The sequence below is a fragment of the Rutilus rutilus genome (assembly GCF_951802725.1).
Source record: "Rutilus rutilus genome assembly, chromosome: 4".
Lineage (NCBI taxonomy): Eukaryota > Metazoa > Chordata > Actinopteri > Cypriniformes > Leuciscidae > Rutilus > Rutilus rutilus.
The window spans coordinates 33,865,475-33,889,716 of record NC_140212.1 but is presented as its reverse complement, the minus strand read 5'-3'; the positions used below and the strand labels follow the sequence as shown (position 1 = coordinate 33,889,716).

At 39.0% G+C, this 24,242-nt stretch overlaps 1 protein-coding gene across 1 annotated transcript; it reads right to left on the bottom strand.

The window, feature by feature from the left end:
- Positions 1 to 12,891: 12,891 nt before the first annotated feature.
- LOC311289736 (pancreatic secretory granule membrane major glycoprotein GP2-like) lies at positions 12,892 to 23,850 on the bottom strand. Its single transcript, XM_084407976.1, has 6 exons — positions 23,761 to 23,850; positions 22,468 to 22,652; positions 22,165 to 22,328; positions 18,806 to 19,051; positions 14,532 to 14,694; positions 12,892 to 14,371 (listed from the first exon to the last, which is right to left on the bottom strand). Exons 2-6 carry the CDS (start codon positions 22,468 to 22,470, stop codon positions 14,282 to 14,284), a joined length of 666 nt encoding a protein of 221 aa, XP_084264102.1. The 5' UTR covers positions 22,471 to 22,652; positions 23,761 to 23,850; the 3' UTR covers positions 12,892 to 14,281.
- Between the last annotated feature and the right edge of the window lie 392 nt (positions 23,851 to 24,242).

Here is a 24,242-nt window from a genome sequence, read left to right as displayed (position 1 = left end):
CTTTCAGTGCAGCTCTCACAATAAGGTTCAGCAAATGTGCAAAACAGGGTATGTGATCCCAGTGGAGGTGGTCTTTCAGGGCTGAAACGATGTTGCTGGCATTGTCTGTGACACAGGCTACAATTTTGTCAACCACACCCCATTCATTGGTAACCCTGGTCAGCTCACTTGCCAGGTGAGCAGCAGTGTGTCTGTCAGTCAAGACAAAGCAGTCCAGGAGATAGGAGGTCATCTGAAAGTCCTCTATGAAATGACAAGTCACAGCCATGTAACTTGTGGTAGTCACAGAGGTCCAGCTTTTTTGTCCTTAGCCAATCACATGCCTGCTTACTCTGTTATGGTAGGCTAGAGGCTCTCTCTCTCTCTCTCTCTCTCTCTCTGTCTGTCTGTCTCTCTCTCTCTCTCTCTCTGTCGGTCTGTCAGAAGACAGGCCTTAAATCACGGCCTATTCATCAGGTACTCCAGAGTAAGTCCTACAATGTGTTGAAGCAACATTCTGTCACTATTCAACCCATATGTGGTGTCTGTATTTATATCAGTTGTTCTCAATATTTATATACTGTCCTCACACTATTGTCAACCAAATGTCTTTTAAGTTTTTTTGTAAAATGCTCTGACTTTTCTGAATTGTCTTTATACAGATACAGATACAGATACAGATAGCTTTATTAATCCCCTAAGGGCAATTCAGTTTCTACAGTACACCGTCAAGACATACAACCATTCACACAGCCATAGCATGTAGTATATAACAAGGGTAACATATAGAAAGAATAAATAAATAAAAAATATACAATAAGAAGTAAATATAAAATGAATTGCACATATCCGTAGCTCCTAAAGTGCATAGTGCTAAGAACAGATCAGTCCATAATTATTTCCTCAGCTCAATGTTTAACAGCATAATTGCTGAAGGAATAAATGATCTTCCATAACGGTTTGTCTTTCTAGGGGGCTGCAAGTATCGCCGACCTGATGGCATCAGAACAAATTCATCTCCCAGAATATGATGTTGGTTCATCAGACTTTTTACTTTTTGAAGAACACGTTTCTCCCAAAGAGAATTTAGGTCACACATTTGGATTCCAATAATTTTGGAGCAGACTTTCACAATGTTATTTAAACAGTTTCGGTCCTTCACTGAAATGTTACCAAACCAACAAATGAAAGAGAAAGTAAGGAGGCTCTCAATATAAGACAAATACACAGTGCACAGTATAGATTTAGAAACCCCGAAGGAATTTATCCTACGCAATAAATGTACTCTCTGCTGGGCCCGTTTGACCACTGATTCAGAGTTCCTTTCAAACTTCAGTTTAGAATCAAAAACCGTACCCAGATATTTATAATGATTTACGATCTCCACATCCTCACCATGGATCCTGCATATTGAGGTATTTGTCCCTTTTTTTCTAAAATCGATAATGAGTTCTTTAGTTTTAAGAACATTAAGATCGAGAAGGCTGTCATCACACCACTTTACAAAATCAGGAAGTGCACGTCCGTGATCTGACTCTGCGCCATGGAGGAGTGACAGCAGAGCAGTATCATCAGAAAATTTAACAAGAAAACTGTCCTCTTTAAGAGACCTACAACTATCCGTGTATAAAATGAACAGTAGCGGGGAAAGTACGCAGCCTTGTGGAGAACCTGTATTGGAGACTTGGGTTTTTGAAGTAACCCCATTTACTAAAACCCTCTGTGTCCTATCAGTCAAAAAGTTTAAGAACAAAGCTAAAAGCTGGTCGGGCAGATTAAAATAAGAAGCAAGCCTCTCAATCAAAATGTGAGGCTGCATTTTGTTAAAAGCTGATGAGAAGTCAGCAAATAAAAGCCTGGCATGAGATTTGGGTTTCTCCAGATGCTTATAAAGTGTGTCCAAAATAAAAAGCTTAGCCTCATCCACACCTTTATTCCTCTGATAGGCAAATTGAAGAGGATCAAGTTTGCCCTCGACCAAGATGAGAACCTCTTCTTTTAGGATTTTCTCGAGGTTTTTTACTACAAGAGAAGTAAGCGCCACAGGTCTGAAATCTTGTAATTCCCTAGATCTATTGATTTTTGGGATAGGAATAACAATGGAAGATTTCCAAATAGTTGGGAGCTTACAGTTATCAACACACATTTGAAAAAGATGGGAAAAAACACCACTGAGTTGTCCAGCACAGTGGTGTAATGTGTGACCACAGATAAGGTCCGGGCCTGAGGCTTTCCTCTTTTTTGTTTTCTTAAATAGAACCTCAACTTGTTCTTGAGATATTTTAATATCACTACATGGTGTCAAGGAGTTTTTCAACCTGGAGACATCATGCATAAAATCAGACGTTTCAAATCGTAAAAAAAAAGTATTAAAAGCATCAGGCAAACAGTCATCCTGAACACTGTTAAGGCTGATCTGCTGCTTGGGTTCATTATCGTGCTGATTAATTGTAGCCATAGATTTAATCCCACGCCATGCTGACCCAAGGTCGCCATTTACATATTGTTTTTCTATTTTTTCCCTATACTTACTTTTGGCTTTTACTATTTCAGCCCTAACCTCTCTGGATACAGACTTTCTCTCCAATGAGTCACCAGTAAAAAAGATCTTTTTTTTCTTATTAATCACTGTTTTTAGATCTTTGGTAACCCATGGTTTATTGTTGGGGAAGGTGATAACGGTTTTGACTGGGATAACAGTGTCCACACAAAAGGTGACATATGACGAAACAGTGTCCGAAAGTTCATCAATATTGTCCCCACAACCATCGAAAAAACATTTCCAGTCCGTACACTCAAAACAAGCCTGGAGGGAGGATATACTGTCCTCTGTCCAGAGCTTAACAGTTTTTGATTCTCCCTCCCGACGTCTAATACAAGGTTCATACGTTGGCACAAGGAAAATACTGTTGTGGTATGAAGCCCCCAACCCTGGCATGAGAAGAGACTTATATCCTTCCTTTACATTTCCAAAACACAAGTCCAGTGTGGTATTTCTTTGCGTGGTTATACAAGTCACATATTGGTCATATGTTCGCAAGACCTTGTCCAAACGAACATGGTTCATATCCCCCATGTAAAATTTGGGAGCATCACTGCAAATAGTATCCAACCGCTGAGATAAATCCACAATCACTTGTGTGGCTGCAGTAGCGTTAGCACGGGGATGACAGTACATCAGCGTAAAAAACAGCTGGGGGAACTCACGTGGTAAATAGAAGGGTCGTAAGGAGAGGGTGAGTAACTCAATATCAGGAGTACAGATTTTTTCCCTCACATGAATAACTTTACAGTACCTCTGATTTACATAGAAGCAGACGCCTCCTCCACGGCTCTTTCCTGTCGTCTCCCTGGAGCGGTCCAGTCTGATGGGACAGCCGAAACCAGTGAGCGCCATCTCGTTATCCAGGTCGCTCTCATTTAGCCAAGTCTCAGTGATCCCCAGCAAGCAGCACTCTTTAATCTCTTGTCTTAATTTTACCAGGCTCTCCAGCTCGTCAATATTGCGCCTCAAAGACTGCGCGTTAGATAAAAAGACCGAGGGCAGAGGTGGCAGCCGGCGTCGGTCATCAAGACAGAACTTATTAACTCTACGCTTGATGCCTCCCCTCCTACCTCTTTTCCTCCACGGTGACCGCCTTGGGGGATTCCGGTCAATATGGAGAGGCACAAAAATCTCTGCCGGTATTGTGATCGGTATCTCACCCTCCGTTGAAGAACGTAGTGACAGGAGAAGCTCTCTGGTAAACACAAGACTGTATCCATGCTGCTGAACAGCCGTCACCCCTCGACAGGTGCAGCAAACCAGCGTAATGATAAAAACAAATAAAAAAAAATGCGAAGACGACCCCAAGTTCCACATCTCTGTACTCCGTCGTTATACACACATGCACACAGCGTTCAAAAATCGCTTAAAACATAAACATAAAACAAAGAAAGCCACATAAAACAACCAAAAGACGGTGCTTGCTGTAGTGGGTCGCACACAAAGGAGCGCCCCGGATGGATCAGCATCAAGAGCTGATGCTGCAATGAATATTATAGAAACAATCAAACGAAATATAGACTTTTGTGCTACTGTCTTATTTTTTTTCCCCTGTTGCTTTATTTTAGTTTTTTTGTTTAGGTGCTGTGTTAAGAAATCCTGCCCAACAAAATTCCACTGAGGCTGACGTAGAGATGACCGTGAGAAACTGGCTGCGGCTGAGCAGGGACAGGAATGGGGGGTGGCAAAGGCGGGGCGTGCAAGCATCTTAAGTGAAATAATTGATTGGACTGATTTTTCTTTTTATTATTTTATTTACTATTTTGGAGGGAATTTCTTATTTTTGTTGTAGTTTTCTATGTGTGATTTGTGGAGTGTTAAAATAAATTATACTGCTTTTGCAAAAACAAAGTAAAAAATAAATGGTCAAGGTCCATCTCCCGGTGCCCTCCTGTTTTGTTATTTCTCCTGGAAAACTCCTGTAACTTAATTTTAAAATCACTGATCCATTCTTTTTTTCTGTTAGACTGACATTTCCCAGGTTGTCAGATTGTGTATGAAATACACCCTACACATAAACAATCACTTACTTTCAATTTAAACTTAAATTTAAACTGCCTACTTCTCAACTAGCTCTTGTCAAATTGTTAGGGAAGAAATTTTATGATTAACACATCACATAAACTGTTATTGAGTGTTGTTGATACACAATAGGAAACTTGTGTCCTTGGAACACAATGGCCCTCATTTATCATTCTTGCGAAGAAACAGGCGTATATATTGGCGTAAGATTATGCTTACACTCCTCTCATCGCCTGATTTATGAAGCTGTGCGTATCTTTGAAATCCAGGTGTATGCAATAACTGCCCTTGATAAATGCCGCGGCTGAAAACGATCGTCATTAGAATAACACGCCCCTATATATTCAAGTCTCCGCTCCCCCCACGCCCTCATTTTACGCCATGGACACACGGAAGACGGCAAAGAAGAGAAACTTCTTTGAGAAAGAGAAACCAGGGAAGTGGAAAGAAACAAAATTGATTTCTAGATTTTTATTATTAATGACGCTTATTGTTATTTAGAAGAAGAATGTCGTTATTATTTGTATTATTATTATTATTATTTAAAAGAAGAAGAGTGTCATTTTTATTATTTTGTCAGTCTGAATTATTTTTTGGTCATTGAAAGCCTTTCATTACTGAACCCAGTCCGTGCACACCTGCCGGGCCTAACCCTGGCCTAACCATCGTTTTAAAGAATAGTACAACAGCGAGCGCGTCAAGTATAAACGCCTCGTCCGTTTGGGGAGGTGCGCGCGCAGTCTGCGGAGACTCGCGCTGCGGAGCCAGGCGAAAGTATAAACAAGGCTTGAAACGTCAGGTAAAGCGCACAGGCTCGCAACTGAAGGAATACATATGCATCAAATGCTTTGGTAAAGTCACACAAAAATTAAACATTGTCCATGTTGCACAAAAATAAACACTGAAGTTTATAATTACTATGTTGTTGTTGTTTTTTACAGTGGGTAATAATATATCATATCTTTTAGTTTGTCAGTGCGTTTTGTGGTGTTAGGAATTGTTTTTCTGCGCATTCCCGCAATCAAAACGTGCGTACACCACCTCCTGAGCTGGCGTAGGATTTGAGCGTGCCGTACGCCAACGTCCATATTGATAAATCTCAAAGTCACCGTGGTTTTGGGTGTACGCCAGGTGTACGCTGGAAATTTGGTGTACGCACTTTTGATAAATGAGGGCCAATCTGACAGCAGTTAACCTAATCAAATCAATAAGACCTAATATAACGGTGGGATCCTACTAGAGCTGCGAAAAGGCTGCATCGCTGAAAACGCCACAGCATGCTTGAAAATCAGCTGTTCCAGTGTTAAGTCAAAGGGAGCGAGGCGACAGAATGCTTTTCGCAGCTCTAGTGGGATCGCGCCGCATAGGTCATAATTATTTCGGGTTTACGTTGGCTCACGGTCGGCGATCATGTCGGGTTTACGTTGGCTCACGGTCGGCGATCATTCTAATGCCACCATCTTCCCGATGTCTTGCCGATTAGCTACCGATCTCCATAAGACATCTCACCGAGGCACTTTATGTCGGGCAGGCACACGCGCCCCGACGTCGGCAAGACCTAATTTGCTGTCTGGGAACTGTTCTACAATATAAATGTTAAATGTCCGACAGTTATGTCTAGTGATGCAAACTACTCAACATTTTATTCTTGAATATGGACATTTTGAGGGATGAAAGTTGCATGTGTTCAGTATCGATGCTATTTTATTAATGAAAGTCGCGAGGCAGCGATTACTACAGTTTCTGTGCTGCTGAGTGTTGCAGCGCGATCTCCGCTCGCTGAGTGCAAATTGTGTGTGTGTGTGTGTGTGTGTGTGTGTGTGTGTTGAACACTGTATTCATGCGTGCGTCACTGAAAACAGCGCATGGTGTAATGTAAGGAGTAGCCCGAAATGTCCGACCTATATAAATAAAGGTCCTATAAAACCCATGCAGAGCGGCCAAAAGATTTACAGCTTTGCATCGTTCAAACATCGGCCGGAGATCATTTGCGATCAAAGGCCGACGTCGAGGCGACATATTGCCGATGAGCAAACGATCTCTGAGCGACATCGTGCCGATGGAACTTTGTACATCGGGCCAACGTCGGCCCGACGTACGTGTGCTATCTGGGTATAGTTTAAAAAAAAAAAAGGTAATAAAATATGAGAAGATCTCAGAGTTATCAGATCAGTTGATTATATTTCACTGGTTTTGTCCATCCTTCTTTTAGACTGTCTCTCAAATTAATTATGTTGAATATCTGTCAGTTGTTAAATTGAACTACACAATAATACCAATTTAGGCCAATAAAATACCAAGCAATGCTTCGTTTTCTGGGTATTCTGGAATTTTGGGGTATAATGTCACAGTTTACTTTATTTTGTTATCCTCACCTACATAAATTAACTATAGTGTCCGGCACCCACTAGTGAAAAAATAATATCTGGTGTCTGAAAAACTTTCGGTTTGACTGTAACTCAAACCACACCGATCAGGAATATTATTACCACATTCCTAATAATGAGTTGGTCCTGCTTTTGCTGCAAGGAAGCGTGGTGACATAGAACGAACGTAGAGTTTTGTTTTGCTCTGCTCTCTGGCTGCGCTGTCACGTTCGTTCTACGTCACAACGCTTCCTACGCTACGTCCTACGTCATACGTCGGCATCCATCTCCCGTGAACGTGCGTCGACCGTTGCCGGAAGCCAGTTATTTTCATTTATAAAGGTTTAAATATGTATATTTTTACGACAAAACCACACAGATTACCCTCAGAAGGCCTTCGTTTATCCCCCTGGAGCCGGATGGATTACTTTTGTGAAGGATGCATACACATTTTTGGGACTTGAAGGAGGTGGACCCCATAACTTGACATTATAACCACTGAAAGATCTAAGACATTTCCTAAAATAACTGAAAATGTGTTCGTCTGAAAAATGATTGACATATGCATCTCGAATGGCTTGAGGGTGAGTAAATCATGGGTTTAATATCATTTTTGGCCGAACTATCCTAACTATTAATAACCATGCTTATACTAGCTAAACTGTCATTAGCAATTGGCATGATACATTTGCATAATATTACATAGTCCTGCTGTTAAAAAATACAAATTTGAATTTAAAAATGAAAGTTAGGGGTGTCACACCAAAGGACAAAAAAACTTAACCACTTCAGTGGTCTGAAAACATAGTTACATATTTGAACAATTCTGAGAGAAATACTTACCATGTGCACTGCTCATGGGCTTCATAGGGGTCTTCAGTCACATGACCTTGAATGGGGTCTTTCAACTAAATGTAGTTGTCCATGATATTGCCCAACTTAATATCAGGTTATTGCATAACACCAAAGGACATTTTTTTCTGTGAAAAACTTTATGAAATTCCTACACTTTTAGAAATGTATGTATAGGAAAAGTGATGGCCACTTAGTGAAATAGACACTTGCACAATTATGCCAGGAGTGTTAATTAAGATTTTTAAACATTATTTTCTTTATTTATAAAAGTGAATATTTATGAAATAATTTTGTCAACCGTCACACCATAGAACGATTTTGAGATTTGGCTCAAAGTTGTAAAAAAAAAAAAAAAAACTCGGGTACTAAAACAACAAATTCATGTAAAACAAGAAAATGTTTAACCATTTGCAGCAGGTCGCCAAGTAACTTTGGCCGCGGGCCAATATTTTTTTTAGCCAGTAGATGGCGGGCCAGCTACACAGAGTAGGCCTATGGATACAAATTAAATACTCTTATATAGACCTATAATCGCGGAATATGATGGGTCCGTCACCGTCCATGGATCATTCGTTCAATCGTTTTTTCAAATTAAAACCAAAAATAAAAAGATGAAAAACGACTTGTTTTTCCATTATTTATTTCCTGAACTAAAATGAAAAAAACGAATAACGACGGGTTTTCTGGTTTTCTGATTTTCTGATTGTGCTCAGATCAAAAATAGAAAAAATTAATTACTGGATTAGACAAATTTTAATTTTGATTTTAAATTTTAAATTTAACACCTTAGGCATATATCAAGGAAATCATTTTAAACAGATCAAGTACTATTGTGGTAACAGATTACAGCCATTTTAATAAAGGTGTGAATAGCAATCATACCTCATTCACTTACAGTTCGACTTTTGAACTTTATTCCTTTTTTTTATTATTATTATTATTTATTCAGGACACACACATACACACCTATGGTTTAAGGAGGTCTGCGCAGGACTGTTTTTTTTCGTCCCGCTCCCACAAGGTTCTATTCAGCAACCGCTTAAAATACATTCGGTGTTCACCCGCTTTATTTCCCGACCTGACGGGTCCGCAAAATTTAGATCTCGTTTCCATAATCTCACATTCAAATGTCTCTAACGGAAAGAAGGAGATTAAGTAGCCTATAATAATTATAAATGCTATACAAAAATTGTGTTCCTGTCAATATAAATATTAGTCTATTTTAACATTGTACTGTCAGCAGAGAAAAAAAATGCCAGAGAAAAAATTTATGAAATATAAATAACATAAATTAAATAGGACAAAGCCTATCACTCAAATTTCTAAGCAACATAAACGAAAATCATATTGCCCTACTGACAAATGAAGTAGGCTATTTTCTGCCGAACTATTTCAAACATCCTTGCAAAAAAAGAATGTTGTTGACTGACAATGGTTTCAGTACCACAGCTCCTCAGAGCTAGGTGTACAGGTGGTCAGAATTAAGTGCGGATACGCTGTCAAAAGATGTCGGGAGTGGGCTATTGTCAGTCAGACCGCCCGCTCCGTCCAAAGTACACCAGAGTTCTGACCGCTACCGTCTTTTCACGCGCGAATTTGACGCGCTATTCGTGTCCGGTGTGAACGCACAGTTATAGGCTACTTTAAAATGTAATCCCGCGCAGCATGATTCCCTATAGCGTTTCACACAGTATGCGGCGGTCAAATCGCCACGCGACTACGGCTTTTCTCAAGTAGTGGAAGAGTTTTGTGCAGCATTCCAAAATAATCCGGCGGGCCAGAAAATATTGCTGGCGGGCCAGTTTTGGCCCGCGGGCCGCCAGTTGTTGTTCCCTGATTTACAGTATTCTAAATGATGAAAATGTGAAATAAATTATTTTTTATCTTCTGTGACGGTGAAAAAGCCATGTCACGTCAACTACCCAATTACAGTTACTGTGACTAATACTGAATATGTAATGCAAATGTAAAAATATAATGGAAATGCAAATACATTGTTGAATGATTATAAACATGGTATTTTGCCTGTTAAAGGTGAACTAAGTAACTTTTTTACCTTAACTGAACAGCTTCGGAGTCATTGGAATGGTTATATTACTTATTTAATAAACGCTAAAAGATGTTTTGTGCCTCTAACAAGTGCTTTCGATCTTCTTTCTGATCTGAATGGTATGTGGAAAACACTTGAGTTTTGCCACAGACTTGTCCCAGGGTCTAGAAAGCAACTGAATGCTTTCGGGTTTTAAAAAATTTGCTTAATTTTAAGCATTTGCTTTGTTTTAAAAATTTTAAATTTGCTTTGTTTTAAAAAATTAGCTTAATTCCCCAAATGGTGGAATATCCCTGTAACGTTAGCTAGGCTTATCGTTAGCCGGGTGCTCTGCCCTGAGTTCCGAGATATACGGCTACTACTCGAATTCTGAGCTACCCTGAATATTAGGTTGTCGTGCGCGCTCACGCGTTAGGCAGTCATTTGTGATGTGGGTAAGTTAAATGTGACTGTTTACACAACAGCTAATGCGAGAGTAAGTGTAACATAAAGCAATTTGCAATTTGGCAACCGTGTTAATCTCTTGTTGCATGGGATGCACCGCATACCTGGTAAACAGTAATTTCTAACAACATAGGGCTATTTAGATAAACAATCTGGCGAGCGTGTTGTTTTAGGCTAATACACCAACAGCAAATTTCTGTATAATAAAGGGCTACATTTTGCATCCAAGTCTATCATTTGAAATCTTTACATTGTATTGTAGCTCAGAATTCGAGTAGCCGTATATCTCGAAACACCGATAAGTCCTTGGACCGATGAGATTGGCTAACTTATCCTGTGATTTTCCATTTCAGAATGAGGGAGCTTAATGAGGAGGACTCATTATATATAGCATATAGTATGCTGATTTTTGTTAAGTCACGCTCAGAAATGTGTCATTTGCATATTAAAATCACAAAAAAAATCGACCCCCGGCCTCGGGTGTCTGCTAATTGTCACACTTTTAGTACGGTGGATCAAGCTGTGTCTTGACCTCACCCTGTTAACTCATTTTTTGTTCATTTTCCCTACCTGCTCTCCCTTGTTCCCTTCCTTATTTCCATCCCCATTTATTTTCCCTGTGTGTTCTGTCCTGTGCCAGATTGCTGGGAATGTTTCCCTGTTTATGTGTCTGGTTCTGATGTGTCTTTCCTGCCTTGCCCTTCGTGCCAGTGTGCCGTGCTGTGCTCCAGTCCTGCCACTACTAGTACTGGACTGTGTGTTTTCCCCTCACGGAGTAGTTTGTATTTGCCTTTTGGTTTGTTTGCACCTCATTAAAATCCTTCCGTTTCTCTGGGTCTGAGTCCTCACCTCATACTTCAAACATACCTGACAAATGTATACAATATTGAGTGGAACACCTCATATCTATCTCTGGATGTGTGTAACTTTCTTTTACTTAACACTAGTACAGGAAAGACTATTGCTCTTACTATGTCAGAACAACAAGTTACATTTTAACTGTTCAGTTAGGTTCCCAGTCACAAGATCGTCCCGTCAGGGTTGCCCTTTATCTCCACTTTTATTTTCTTTATCTTTGGAACCTGTTGCTCAGGCAATACGGCAGTCGGAGGCTTTAGAACCAATCATTATTCAAGACACTCCACATTGTATTTCTTTGTATGCAGATGACATTTTAATTTTTACAAAAAATCCTTCTAAATCCCTTCCACATCTTCTTAAAATTTTCGAGAATTTTAGCAGTATTTCAGGCTACAAAATAAACTGGACAAAATCGGCTCTAATGCTGCTGGGGGGATTGGACGATCAGATACCACTTTTCAATATTCCTGTTGTCAGTAGTTTTATATATCTAGGAGTGTCAATTAGTCCCTCACTCAACATGTTAACTGCTGAGAACTACAATAAAGTTTTAAAAAATGTGGAGGATGACCTGAATAGATGGGGGATGCTCCCTACTTCCTTTCAGTCTAGACTCTCAGTTGTTAAGATGAATATATTGCCTCGTGTTAATTTTGTGAGCAGTATGATCCCCCTAGCTCCACCAGGCGGTTACTGGAATAAGCTACATTCAATCGTTAGCTCCTATTTATGGAATAGAAAAAAACCTAGAATCAAAGCATCTACTTTACAAAGACATAGATTATCAGGAGGTGTTAATTTGCCTAATTTTGAATGGTATTCCTGGAGCTTTGTTTTACGTTCTCTTGCTACATGGTTGAATCCAGATATTCTGGTGTCATGGCGTCCTATTGAAGAACGTCTAATACATCCACATTGTCTGTCTAGCCTGGTATATTCCAATATACCCCATAGTATAGTTAAACGCAATTTTGGACCAATAATTTCTTATCTTTTGATGGTATGGCGTAAAGTCCACCGATTTGCTAAAAGCCCAAATACTTTCTTCGCTCAGTCCCCTATCTTCAACAATTATTCACTCTTAATAGAGAAGAAACCAATCATCTTCCCCCAGTGGAGCAATAGAGGGGTCTGTGTCCTTAAGGATATCTTAGGGGAACAGGGTCTTCGTGCATTCCATGATTTAGAGAGAGCTTATAATTTATCAGGCACTTTTTATTTTTATTTACAACTACGTGCAGCAATGCGCGCTCAGGGTGTTCCTTGGGGTATTGAGTTGGGGAATCATCCCCTTCATGTAATCTTTGAAACTAAAGGTAAAATTAGTGGCATTGTTTCAGAGATATACAAGTTTATAACTAAAGCTTCATATAAGCCCTTATTATTTTTCAGACTCTGGAAGACAGATATTAACATCTCCCAGGATCCAGATTGGTGTGTGATTTGGACAAATATATCTCTATCATCTAGAAACCTTGATCATCAAATGATACATTACAGATTGATCCATAGGTTTTACTTAACTCCACGAAGATTACAGCAAATGAAACTCAGAGATAACCCATATTGTGATTTTTGTCCAGATAAAATAAATGCTACTTATTATCATATGGTGTGGCAGTGTCCAGAGGTCAATAGTTTTTGGCATAGTGTTTCATCCATCATGTCCAGTATTATCAAAGAACCCATCCCTCCTTCACCATGCTTGCTTCTCCTTAACGACACATCGTCTCTAAAGCTTACCATCAATAATAGGCATCTCCTTCTGGCTGGGTTGACAGCCGCCAAAAGGATGATAGTTTGTCGTTGGAAACCACCACATACATTGTCCGTGAGGAAATGGCTTGCTTCTTATCGGGATATTGTTCAGCTAGAGCTCTCTACAGCACGTTTGCATTATGCCAAAACCTCTAATATTGACTGTTGGTCAGAGCTATTAGAGAAAATAAATGAAATGATGTAGATAAGGTCGGATTCTTTCTTTTCTTAATTGTTCTGATTCTGATTTGTTTTATATATGCTGCCCAACTGTTGTGTTCTTTTTTTTTTTTCTTTTTTTTTTATATACAATGTGTAATGTTTAAATGTTCAGCTCCATGTTGTACATGCACTTCATTTAGTTCTGTTATTATTATCTAGAATATTGTATTGATTTCTGTGAATTTTATAATATGAAGGAAGAATTCAGGACGCGCTTGATACTTTCAATTATGATATATTTGTTTGATATACGCAATGTCCAATATCCTGCGCTGTGTTCTATGATGTTATGTGGATATCATAATAATGGAGAAAGGATGGATGGGTGGTAATGGAAAAGGGTTGAGAGGTTTTTTTTTTTTCGTTGTTGTTAATTGTTCAATACCTTGAGCGAATCTTGTTAAGGGTTGGAGGGTGGGTTTGGGATGGGTAGGATATGGAGAGGGAAAGAGAAACAGAGACACAGACAACAGAATAAGCAATACTTTAATTGTGCTCTGTTTTATTTTCAGTGATGATGCAATCAGCCTAAGGTTTCGTGAAGGTGTTTCCTCTCCATTGTGTAAATAATGATTGTAAGAAAATAAATAAATAATTGATCACAAAAAAAAACAAGTTACATTTTAAGAAGAGATGTGTAACCTCTGAGTGACCTGTTCATTCTCTGCAATACTATGTAAGTAGCACTAAAATAATTAATTCAATCTAAACACATGAAACTAAAACTCAAGAAAAAAATGACAACTTTTTTCTTCATTTCTAACCAGGTTTATCAAAAGGTTAGTCAGGTATATTGTATTCCAAGATTACTCCTTGAACAAAGAGAAAGACAGACAGCTAATTATTTCATTTAATTCAGTTTATAGTAAGTTTAACCAATATCCACCCAACAACCTTAAAGAATTTAGTTTGCATATATTGTTTTGAATAACACTTTATCTATAACGATAAAACAATACATATATGCAGAGATTTATTAGAGAGATTTTTAAAGAATTTATTTGTAGTGTCTTGGTTAAATTTAGTAGTCCTTTTTCACCTATGAGTAAGTTATCATAAGTGATGTGCTTATTTAAAATGTAGATGTTTAAAGACAACAAAGTGCTTGCAAAACTTATTTAGATGTATTTTTTTTAACAAAGTATTGATTACAAATGCAGGATCTTTCATTCATCAGGGTTACTGAGCTTTCAGACCCATGGAGATCTCTGAAGAGTGGAGGAAGTCCAAAGATCTTTGCCTTCTACTTCTATATCCATGGTCGCATAACTGAAGATGACAGACAAGAAAATAAATTTAACATCAAATACATGCTTTCTACAATGCAAAAGCCGGTGAATGTGTTTTCTTTTAGAAAGACCCTTTGTAAAAGGTTTACAATTTGCTTGAAGGCTACTGTCAGTAGTGCAGTTTTACTGTCCAAACTTACCAGAGCACATCTGCCATTTTGTACAAGGCAAAGATTAACCTGGCAGTGCAGGAAGATGTGGTCAGAAATTCCTGAGAAGGTGAACATCCTGAAGGAGAAATGGCTTGTTGTATCAATACCGTTCTGAAGGACTTCCACAGTGGCATCTTCAGGGTTGGCGCATCTAGGAAGGGAGGAGGGTTTTTCAAACGAAGGTAATAAAGGGAAAATTAGAGCATGTCAAAATTTGAATGCCTTGTTTATGATGTACTTGGTCAGCAGGGCTGTTTCCAGGCATAGGTGAACTAGGCGCAGAGTATTTTTTGGTGAGACTTTTGAATAATGGTCCATCATTAATAGGTAACTGTGCAAGAAGTAATGCAGGACAAATTAGTTCTGCATTAACAATTCAGTTTCTTAACTAATATGGAAACATGATGAACTAATTATTAGGTAATTAGCAATAGCTAATTTAGGACTGTGCCAGTTTCTTATTATATAATCAATCATTATTGAGTCAAATTCGCCTCATGAAAAACTATTATCTAACTATGACCAATTATAAAGAAATGAAAGCGTAAGCGTAAGTTCTACCAGAAAGACTCCACTGCCACGTCATTAATTTATAATTTCGCGCAGCCAATCATAGCTTGACATCAAATATAAAAAGACTGATCTTACTCTCCAATTTTGTTACCTGTAGGTGTCGTAGTCCCCACCACCACCAGGATGGCTCCCGTCCACTCGCCCGGGGGTAGGCTCCGCCCCTGCCTCTATCATCAGGCAGGACCTACTAGTTAACTCCCAGACCTGGCCGAAGGACGGGGCCTACGCCAAAGGACTTTGAGACGGAGCTTGTTGAGGGTTTACTTTTTATTTTGTCTGTAAAATTATTTTTCAAAATAAAATCCATTCATACGAGAATCCTCCCGAGTCTTTTTGGTAGAGTTACCATTTAATTACTAATCACAACATTAACTTGTCTGAAATGTGAGCAATTTGTCAGGATCATGTCAGGATCCTTGTCACTTGTTTGTCACAAACAATGAGGCGGTACAAGAGGAGAAAAAAAATAGAGCTGTGACAAAACCTGACAGAATGAACCAGCCATCACCAGACCCAGCAGAATGAGTTTCAAAGTCGTTCCTCCTGCTACAGCTCAAGAGAGACAGGCACTTCAGCGAGGATTGGCATCACTTCGTCAGCAGGGCCGGGAGGTGCGGTCCTTCGCCCAGTTCTTTTGGACTATGGCTAAGGGCCTTGAGTACGATGATCCGGCCCTCAAGGATGCTTTTAACCTCAGCCTGAATGACCCCCTGCCTCAGTGGGAGATGGAACAACTGAGTATTTTGGATTTCTGGAACTTCACCAACTCTCTCATAGAGTCAAGTTCAAGATCCTTTTCTGACTCCAACGTTAAAGCGTAGACTAAGAAGGAAGAGGGCAGCCCAGACCACTATCTCTGAGTCAGCTGCAGTCATAGTAAAGGCAATCACTGCAGAAGATCTCAAGTCCGTTCCAGTCATCCCAGAGTCTGTCCAGCCCATTCCAGTCATCCAAGAATCTGTCCAGCCCATTCCAGTCATGCTCCGAGTCTGTCCAGCCCGTTTCAGTCATCCCAGAGTCTGTCCAGCCCGTTCCAGTCACCCCAGAGTCGATTAAGAAGGTTGCAGTCACCCCAGAAGTGGCCAATCATGCATCATCTTTTTTGCCCCCAGAAGCGTGAGAAAGGGAGGGCGCATGTTGTGCAGTCAAATGCTCTTTCAGAGGTCCCAAGCCCACTGGCCCAGGAGGGCCCGAGTACAGAGGTCCCTAATCCATTGGCCCAGGAGGCCCTGAGTCAGATGCCCCTTGGTCCCAGAGAACCCAATTCTTATGGTCCCTAGTCCAGTGGTCCCAGAGGACCATATTCAGGAGAGGTCAAACCCATTGGTCAAGGAGAGCCTGAGTCAAGATGCCACTAGTCCAAAGGTCCAGGAGAGCCTGAGTCAAGGGGCCCCTAGTCCAGAGGTCCAGGAGAGCCTGAGTCAAGAGGCCCCTGTTCCAGAGGTCCAGGAGAGTCTGAGTCAGGAGGTTCCTAATCCTTTGGTCCAGGAAGACCCTAAGCCGTATACTTCACCAGCTATGCCTGTGTTGAAGGAACCTGGGACTGCACAGCCTGAATCCTTTACCAGTTCTGTCTTGTCCAAGGTGGGCATTCAAATCAGCACGGCTACCTCCACAGAGACTGTTCTTTTCAGTTAAATTAGTTTATTTATTTTCTGTAGTCACTGTGCTGAGTCCGGTTTTTTTTTTTTTCTGTTTTGCTTTTTCTTGTTGTTCTCTCTTGTCGTCTTGTTGTGTTTTTTCCTGTCCTCCATCCTGATCCTCTGTCCTGATCCATCCTGGCTGCTGCTTTCAAGACCAGGCAGTGAGACTGATACAGCTTCGGATGCAGCTCAAAATTTCCAGCCTCTGGTTCCTCGAGCTACTGCCTGATCTCCAGTCATTCTATGGTACTTCTCCATCTCCTATATTCTCCAGCATAGCCATCTCATCTGTCTTCCCTTTCTCCTGTTGACTGCCCTGTCCTACTGTTTGGATCATCCTCACTCTTAACCATCCCTATTGTACCTTGTCTTGTCAATAAAATTCAATCCCTTGGTCATTCTGCATCTGGGTCGTCTTTCACCGTAAGACTGCTGTGACAAAACCTGACGCAATTGTCTATTTTACATTGGTTAGTGTCATAAAATAAAATGCTAAATCCTCTCTGGGCTGATCAAATCTGACCTATGTGACTGTACGACCATTTAAAAAAGGAAAGAAAACAAACGATAGTTAGCTGTTTTTTATGGTATGTAACGTTAATAAATCTTAAGATGCATTTTATAACCATTTTCAGAGTAAAAAATAATATATATAATTGCTCATGTTTCAGACACGTTAATGTTGTGAATAGTAATTAATTGGTAATTATTTCAAATTGGTCATAGTTTGTTAATAGTCTAAGGAGGCTAATCTCAATCTGTGATTGTTGATTACCTAATAAAGAACTATTTCAGCCCTAAATTCACTATTACTTGATAATTAGTTTATCTCGTTTCCATATTAGATAATAGTACTATCTAAAGTGTTAAAGGGCACCTAAGTTGTAAAATAAGTATCTGATGTCCCCAGAGTGTGTATGTGAAGATTTAGCTCAAAATACCCAACAGATAATTTTTTACAGCAGGTTTAAATTGTCACTTTTTGGGGCTCAGAAAAACGCTCGGTTTTAGTGTGTTTCCCTTTAAATGCAAAAGAGCTGCTGTTGCCGGCCCAGAGGGCGGAGCCTCACGAGCTCCGCTCAGAGCCAGGACAATCTCATTTGATAATATCAAAACAGAATCTCTCAGTAGCGGTTTTCATTTTTCAACCCTGAGTCGGACAATAATGCCGACAGAGTCAGAGAATATATGCTGTATGGAAATAGAACAGGTATAGTCTAGTTTAATTACGGTTATAATTTATTTGTCATCTGCTTTTATCCACTATTAATATAAGCCTGCTGTAGTAGACCCCGTCCGAATGATGATCAAAATATTCTGATGAGTTAAATGAAGTTTATTGTACATCACACAAAAGATGAAGCGTCAGTTTTACTCCAGAAAATCACTGTAAGAGCTGACTCTCTCTCTCTCTGAGAACTCTCTCTTTCTCCCTTTCATTATCATCAACATACACAGCGAAGTACACAAAACACTTGTTACAACTAACAGTAAACAAATATACACAGCTTTTCAGGGGGTGCTTAATAAACTGGTAAACTTTATATCCATAAAACGATTCGATGAGCTGTCATAAAGTGTGTGCTCTCCCTTCCATTTCTGCCGTGATCAGTAACGTTAGGCCTGTCGCTCTGTAAGCTGGAGACTGTAAGCTTGATCACAAACAGCTGTACTGATCCATCCTCGAGTAACAACGAGAGTAAATGAAGACTGCTATGTTCATTCTTACATCTTATAACAAAACACCTCAATCGCTTAGAAGACATTCTTGTCTACAGCTGCTCTGGCATCGAAACAATGGCGGACTGTGTCCAGTTGTGTACACACACTGCCAACACACATTTATGTTCAAACACCAAGTAAAAGTGAATTTTGCATAATAGGTGCCCTTTAATGTAGTACTCATTTCTACTGCATTACTTTCTGCATAGTTACCTATTAATGATGGACCATTATTTTTTAAAGTGTTATCCAGTTTTGTTGTATTCACTTTCTGAGACTGCAACAAATTTAATCATATAACAATTTAAACATCAAGACACTCACTCTCCGATAATCAGATTCCAGCGAACATGATATTCGGCATCGTTAACAGGTGTGGCCCAGCAGTTGTCCAGAACTGTTGCAATCTGGTTTCTATCAACTCCTTCCACCTCAACAGCCACATATATCTGCTGGTTCACCTGCATTTTCACCTCCCCTTCATATGGGCTAGTAAACTCTGCATCATGGTAGGGAATCATGCGGATCTGGTATGTGCCCTTGCCAGCAGGAAGTTCCTCACTTATCACACTGTAGGCAAAAACATAAAAATAACAGCAACCAGGACCTAAGTCGATTGTAATGGTGATAGCTCATGCCTTATGACACTCAAACCTCCAGCCTTTCAATTATCAAGTTAAGACTGCAAACCTGGTTTATAACCACTTTATCAACACTTAACTATTAACACTTTTGGATCAGGTGAAATTCTCTGGAAAGTCCTAAATTAAATAACTGATTTTATTAATTTGATTATATCATAAGCAGTCTCTGTCATGGTCAAAAAGACAGACATGTTAACCCTCTGGGGTCTGAGGTGTTTTTGGGGTCCTTGAGATGTTTTGACATGCCCTGACATTAGTGCTTTTTTCAGTTGCTTATAAACATATTAATGGCAAAGGTATAATTACACTCTATTTAGCACAAACAGGGCTACCATAATATGTGAGCAACCTGTATGTACATGTTTGTATTTTTGAGAGAAGAATGTTTATGCATGGTTATTGAAAAAACTAAAAATTAAAGTTTCTGAAATAAGGCCACAAAACACATACTAAATATGTGTCCACAAGACTTCTGAATTAGAGATGCGCGGATGGGCTATTATTTCATCCGCAACCGCATCACAAAAATCATCATCCGTCCGCCATCCAGCCGCACCAACGTTTTTGACCAATTTTCAAAACCGCACCCGCCCGCCATCCGTTGATTTGTGTATACATATATTTTTCATTTGATTGGTTCAACCGCCCGCCACCCGCCCGAATTTAATTAAAATATTATTTTTCGTCACGTCATCCGCCCAATCCGCGGTTTATCCACGGAGTCCGCGGCTGTAACCGCCAACCGCGCATCTCTATTCTGAATAATGCATTTTGTCGCCTAGAGTTTTTTCTTCAAAATGATGTGAAAATCATCCTGCCTAATCATTCACATAAAACAATACATTGATTTAAATTTTGTAAGACACTTTTTGTTTGGAAAGGCAATATGCGAGTGGGCGTGATTCACACCTGAGGAGACAATGGGCCCCCGCATAATGAGGCTGCATACATAATGAGCCATTCATTCAGGTGTGTAGCTACACAACAGCGTGCATCTGTGCATTCATTCATTCACACACAGAAACGCGATTCATATTTAAACAGTCTTTTTGCATATACAGACACTATTGCGATTAGAACAAAGCAAATATATAACTGACCTATTCCTCAGCCGGATCCGTTGCTCCTCGAAATGAAACTTCCAGCACTTCTGAGGTAAATTTTCCAGGATTATTATTAAGATATTATTATTCCTCACAGCGTCGTAAAGTATATGAGTCTGAAAGTGAACTTGCGGTGTGTGTTATCCAGCTGATGTGGGTGTTCACAGGTTTGTATGGATCGCCTCAGATTTGCGTTTGAATAGCGCGTGCTCTCCGTGGGCGGGGTCACATTAAAACAATGAGCTGAGATGAGAACGACTGACATCTCTCTCTTTTCATACATATTACATAAACTGAGAATATTTGTTTTTTTATAATAATTACTTCATTTAAAAGAAGAGAGTGTCTGTATGCCTGTTTGACTGAGTATTCGCTGAGTTATGGTTCATTTTCGGACGCGTTTCAGAATTGACTTCACTGACAGAGAGAAAGCAGAACTCGCATCATGTTTATTTAGCTTTATTTGGCAAAAAGAAAAAAACACTTTGTTTTTATTGTGAGTATACACAAAAATAATACACACTTAACAGGATCGATTGATGTATGAAACTTGTTTGTAATATCAAAGTCAACAGAGTATTTTGAGTCTCTTTTGAACTGATAAGAAAAAAAGCGAGCCTATCGCGCCGGCGCGATTGTCGACCCAGGGGGTTAAATATTAGAAAGTGTATGCAGTCAATCCAATTTGGCAAAACATGGTGATTTATCAAAATCACAGTTCTTGTTTGCCACGATCACGGCAATTAAAAAACGGTAAAACTCATGGTCCCATTAATGTGCATAAACTAAAATAAACTAACAATAATCAATCCATTTTTTATAGTAGTAATTAATCTTTAACGTTGTTAATAAAAATACAACTGTTAATTCTTGGTTCAATGTATATATTGCTCTTGCATTCTTTCTTGTGGCTCAGTGACACACCTAAATGAATGGCCCATTATGCGGGCCATGGTCTCCTCAGGTGTGAACCACTTATTATTCATGATGGTGTTGGATCGTTCACGCCCCTGCGCATATTGCCTTTCCAAACAAAAAGTGTCTTACAAAATTTAAATCAATGTATTGTTTTATGTGAATGATTAGGCAGGATGATTTTCACATCATTTTGAAGAAAAAACTCTAGGCGACGACATCCATTAGTCAAAAGTCTTGTGGACACATATTTAATATGTGTTTTGTGGCCTTATTTCAGAAACTTTAGTTTTTCTTTTTTTCAATAACCATGCATAAACATTATTCTCTCAAAAATACAAACATGTACATACATGTTGCTCACATATTATGGTAGCCCTGTTTGTGCTAAATAGTGTGTAATTTTTTTTTTGCCATTAATATGTTTATAAGCAACTAAAAAAAACAAATGTCAGGGCATGTCAGAACATCTCAAGGACCCCAAAAACACCTTAGACCCCAGAGGGTTAATTCAGGTCCATTTAATTACATTAATAGATACAACTTTTGATTTTAATAATGTATTAGTAAATGTTGAAATTAACATTAAGATTAATAAATGTGTTAGAAGTATGTATCATTGTTAGTTTGTGTTAAGCAATGTAGTTAACCAATGTTAACAAATGGAACCTTAATATAAAGTGGTAACTAAAAATATTATAGATTGTCTGAATACTACCAAAATCCCTTTAAGACAAGTCTTTTCACTTGGTGGCCATCTTTGAAACGCCACTTGGGCATGTACGTGTAGCTCCTATCTTTTTGAATGGGGAAACATCAAATTCTCCAAAAGTGTTCGCCAAGCTTACGATTAAATTTCATATTTGAGATCACCAATGAAATCTGACAACATCTGTCTCATATATTTTTTCTATACGCTCGAATCATGACAGAAAACAAAATTTTTCAGGCTGGATCAAGCTTATGATCTATAGTCTTTGATACTACACACTGTTATTCAGAAGATATTGAGAACCCTTACCCGCCTTCGGCTCGGAAATCGACGGGCATAGATATGGTCTGGATCAGAGGGTATGCACAAAAAAATGTCATGTTCATCCATATCTTTCTTGAAATGATGCTGTGGTCAGTGTCTGTCAGGTCAGACTGAATGGAGTTTTGGTAGATGAAGTGAGTCCTGTTGCTCTATGAGGATGTGAACAAATGTCAATTTCAAGCTATGGGACAACTTACTAATAATTACACACACAGGACTGTATGTACAGTATAGATATGCATCTCATTAGTAGCTCTAGTGATGAAACAGAAATGGAAAGATCATTACCATCAGAGTAGTACCACATATGTGGCCTTCATTGTCAAAATAAAACACAATTCTGCCATCCTCAAGGGTTCCAGTGCAGCTTGGGTCATTTAGGTGCAGGTGCTCAGGATAAAAACCAGATTCAAAGAGCTGGCAGCGGGATAGAGATATGGAGCCAGTGCTGCTGGCACAAGACTCCACAGCATCTGAGCAAAGAAAGGATTGCAAAGATTATGTATATGTATATATATATATATATATATATATATATATTGTGTGTGTGTGTGTGGTTTAAAATTGAATTTGAGATCACATTAATAGATGTAGGTAGCAATTTTATTGTGAAATAATTTTTTATTGCGAAAGTGGGCGATTGCAAAAAAATGTATTCTCATCTTTTTGAGAAATTTTAACCTTACCCACATCCAAGTGTTGATAAAAAAAAGAATGAATGTGTTCAGATATTCATATTGCTAAATATTCTGGGGGCCATGAAAATTTTGTGAAAAATGATCAAAAAGCTGATGGGGAAAGAGTTAATGTGATCTCAAATTCAATTTTAAACCATATGTAAAATGTAAGAATATTTTTTACAGTCAGATTTCCTCAAGAGGATATGAATGACTGCAGTTTCATTAATGTGGCTAATTTAAACTGATTGTGTTACAAGTTACAACCATCCCTGAGCTCCTCTATACAAACCATTCAAATCTAATGGAGAAAATTGTGTGACATTTTGATGGAAAACATAAAATATATATAAAAAATCCATTATATAGTAAACATTAGTTAAATATCAAACAGTTCATTATCTATGATTTTCTTATTAATAATATGCAATGTAGTGCTGTGAATTGATTAAAAAATATGATCTAATGTTTCTGTGTGATTAATTATTTTAAGTGAATATGTTTAATATTCCTTTAATAAAATCAACAAATAGTACTATGGTCAGTATTGGCAATATTGATACCAATACAGATATTATTATTAAATATACTTTTTTTCTTAAATCACATTTAATATGACAACTGCAAAACTATCAAACTACTGTTTTAATTTATTATTTGTTTCTATCACACCTGTGTGGATTGATATTTGAATAAAAGTACAAGCTACTGGTAGCATAAACAAGGTTTCGTGTGGGTTTCCTAAAAGTGGGTCTTGTAAGTGCAGTTGAGCACATACAGAATTTAACACATAATTTTAGATAGTTGTGTAGACTGTGAAACTGTGACTTGAGTGAATGAAAACGTGTTTATTTTATTTTTTTAGATGAATGTATGAATATACAACAAGTGTGAGAGCACTTACCAAAGTTTTCAGGATTTGGTCTTTGTCCAAAGCAACAACAGCCATAGACACCACCTCTTTCCTGGCAAGCCTCATTTTCAGTGCAAGTACTACAAACTAAAACAGACAAGAAGACGACCATTGCACAAAAGGACATGGAAGACGGCAGTGATTTGGATCTTGACCTATCCATATGTGTTTAAGTATATCAGTACATCAGAGTGGCTGAAGGTTAGAGCCATTGTATTTACACATTGAAAACCGTTGAAATTGGCAAAAGAACTGTCCCATCCGACTACCATGCCCAGCGGTGAGTACAGTCCATCTACCGCAACAAATTTCTCCTCAAACCCGTACTACTGTGTGTATTCTGACTCATCAAACCTCTGTTTCAGCACAAGCCCTCATGGTGCTCGTGGGATCCACTGCGGACATCATCCTTGGACGCCCGTGGATGCAACAACATGAACCCCGCGTGAACTGGAATTCAGGGGAGATCCTCC

Coding starts and splice junctions, on each gene's coding strand:
- LOC311289736 (XM_084407976.1), bottom strand. Junction 19,052..22,164: donor GATTTCCGAGCCGAAGGCGG/GTAAGGGTTCTC, acceptor TTTTGCCTACAG/TGTGATAAGTGAGGAACTTC. Junction 14,372..14,531: donor AAAATGGCAGATGTGCTCTG/GTAAGTTTGGAC, acceptor TGTCATCTTCAG/TTATGCGACCATGGATATAG.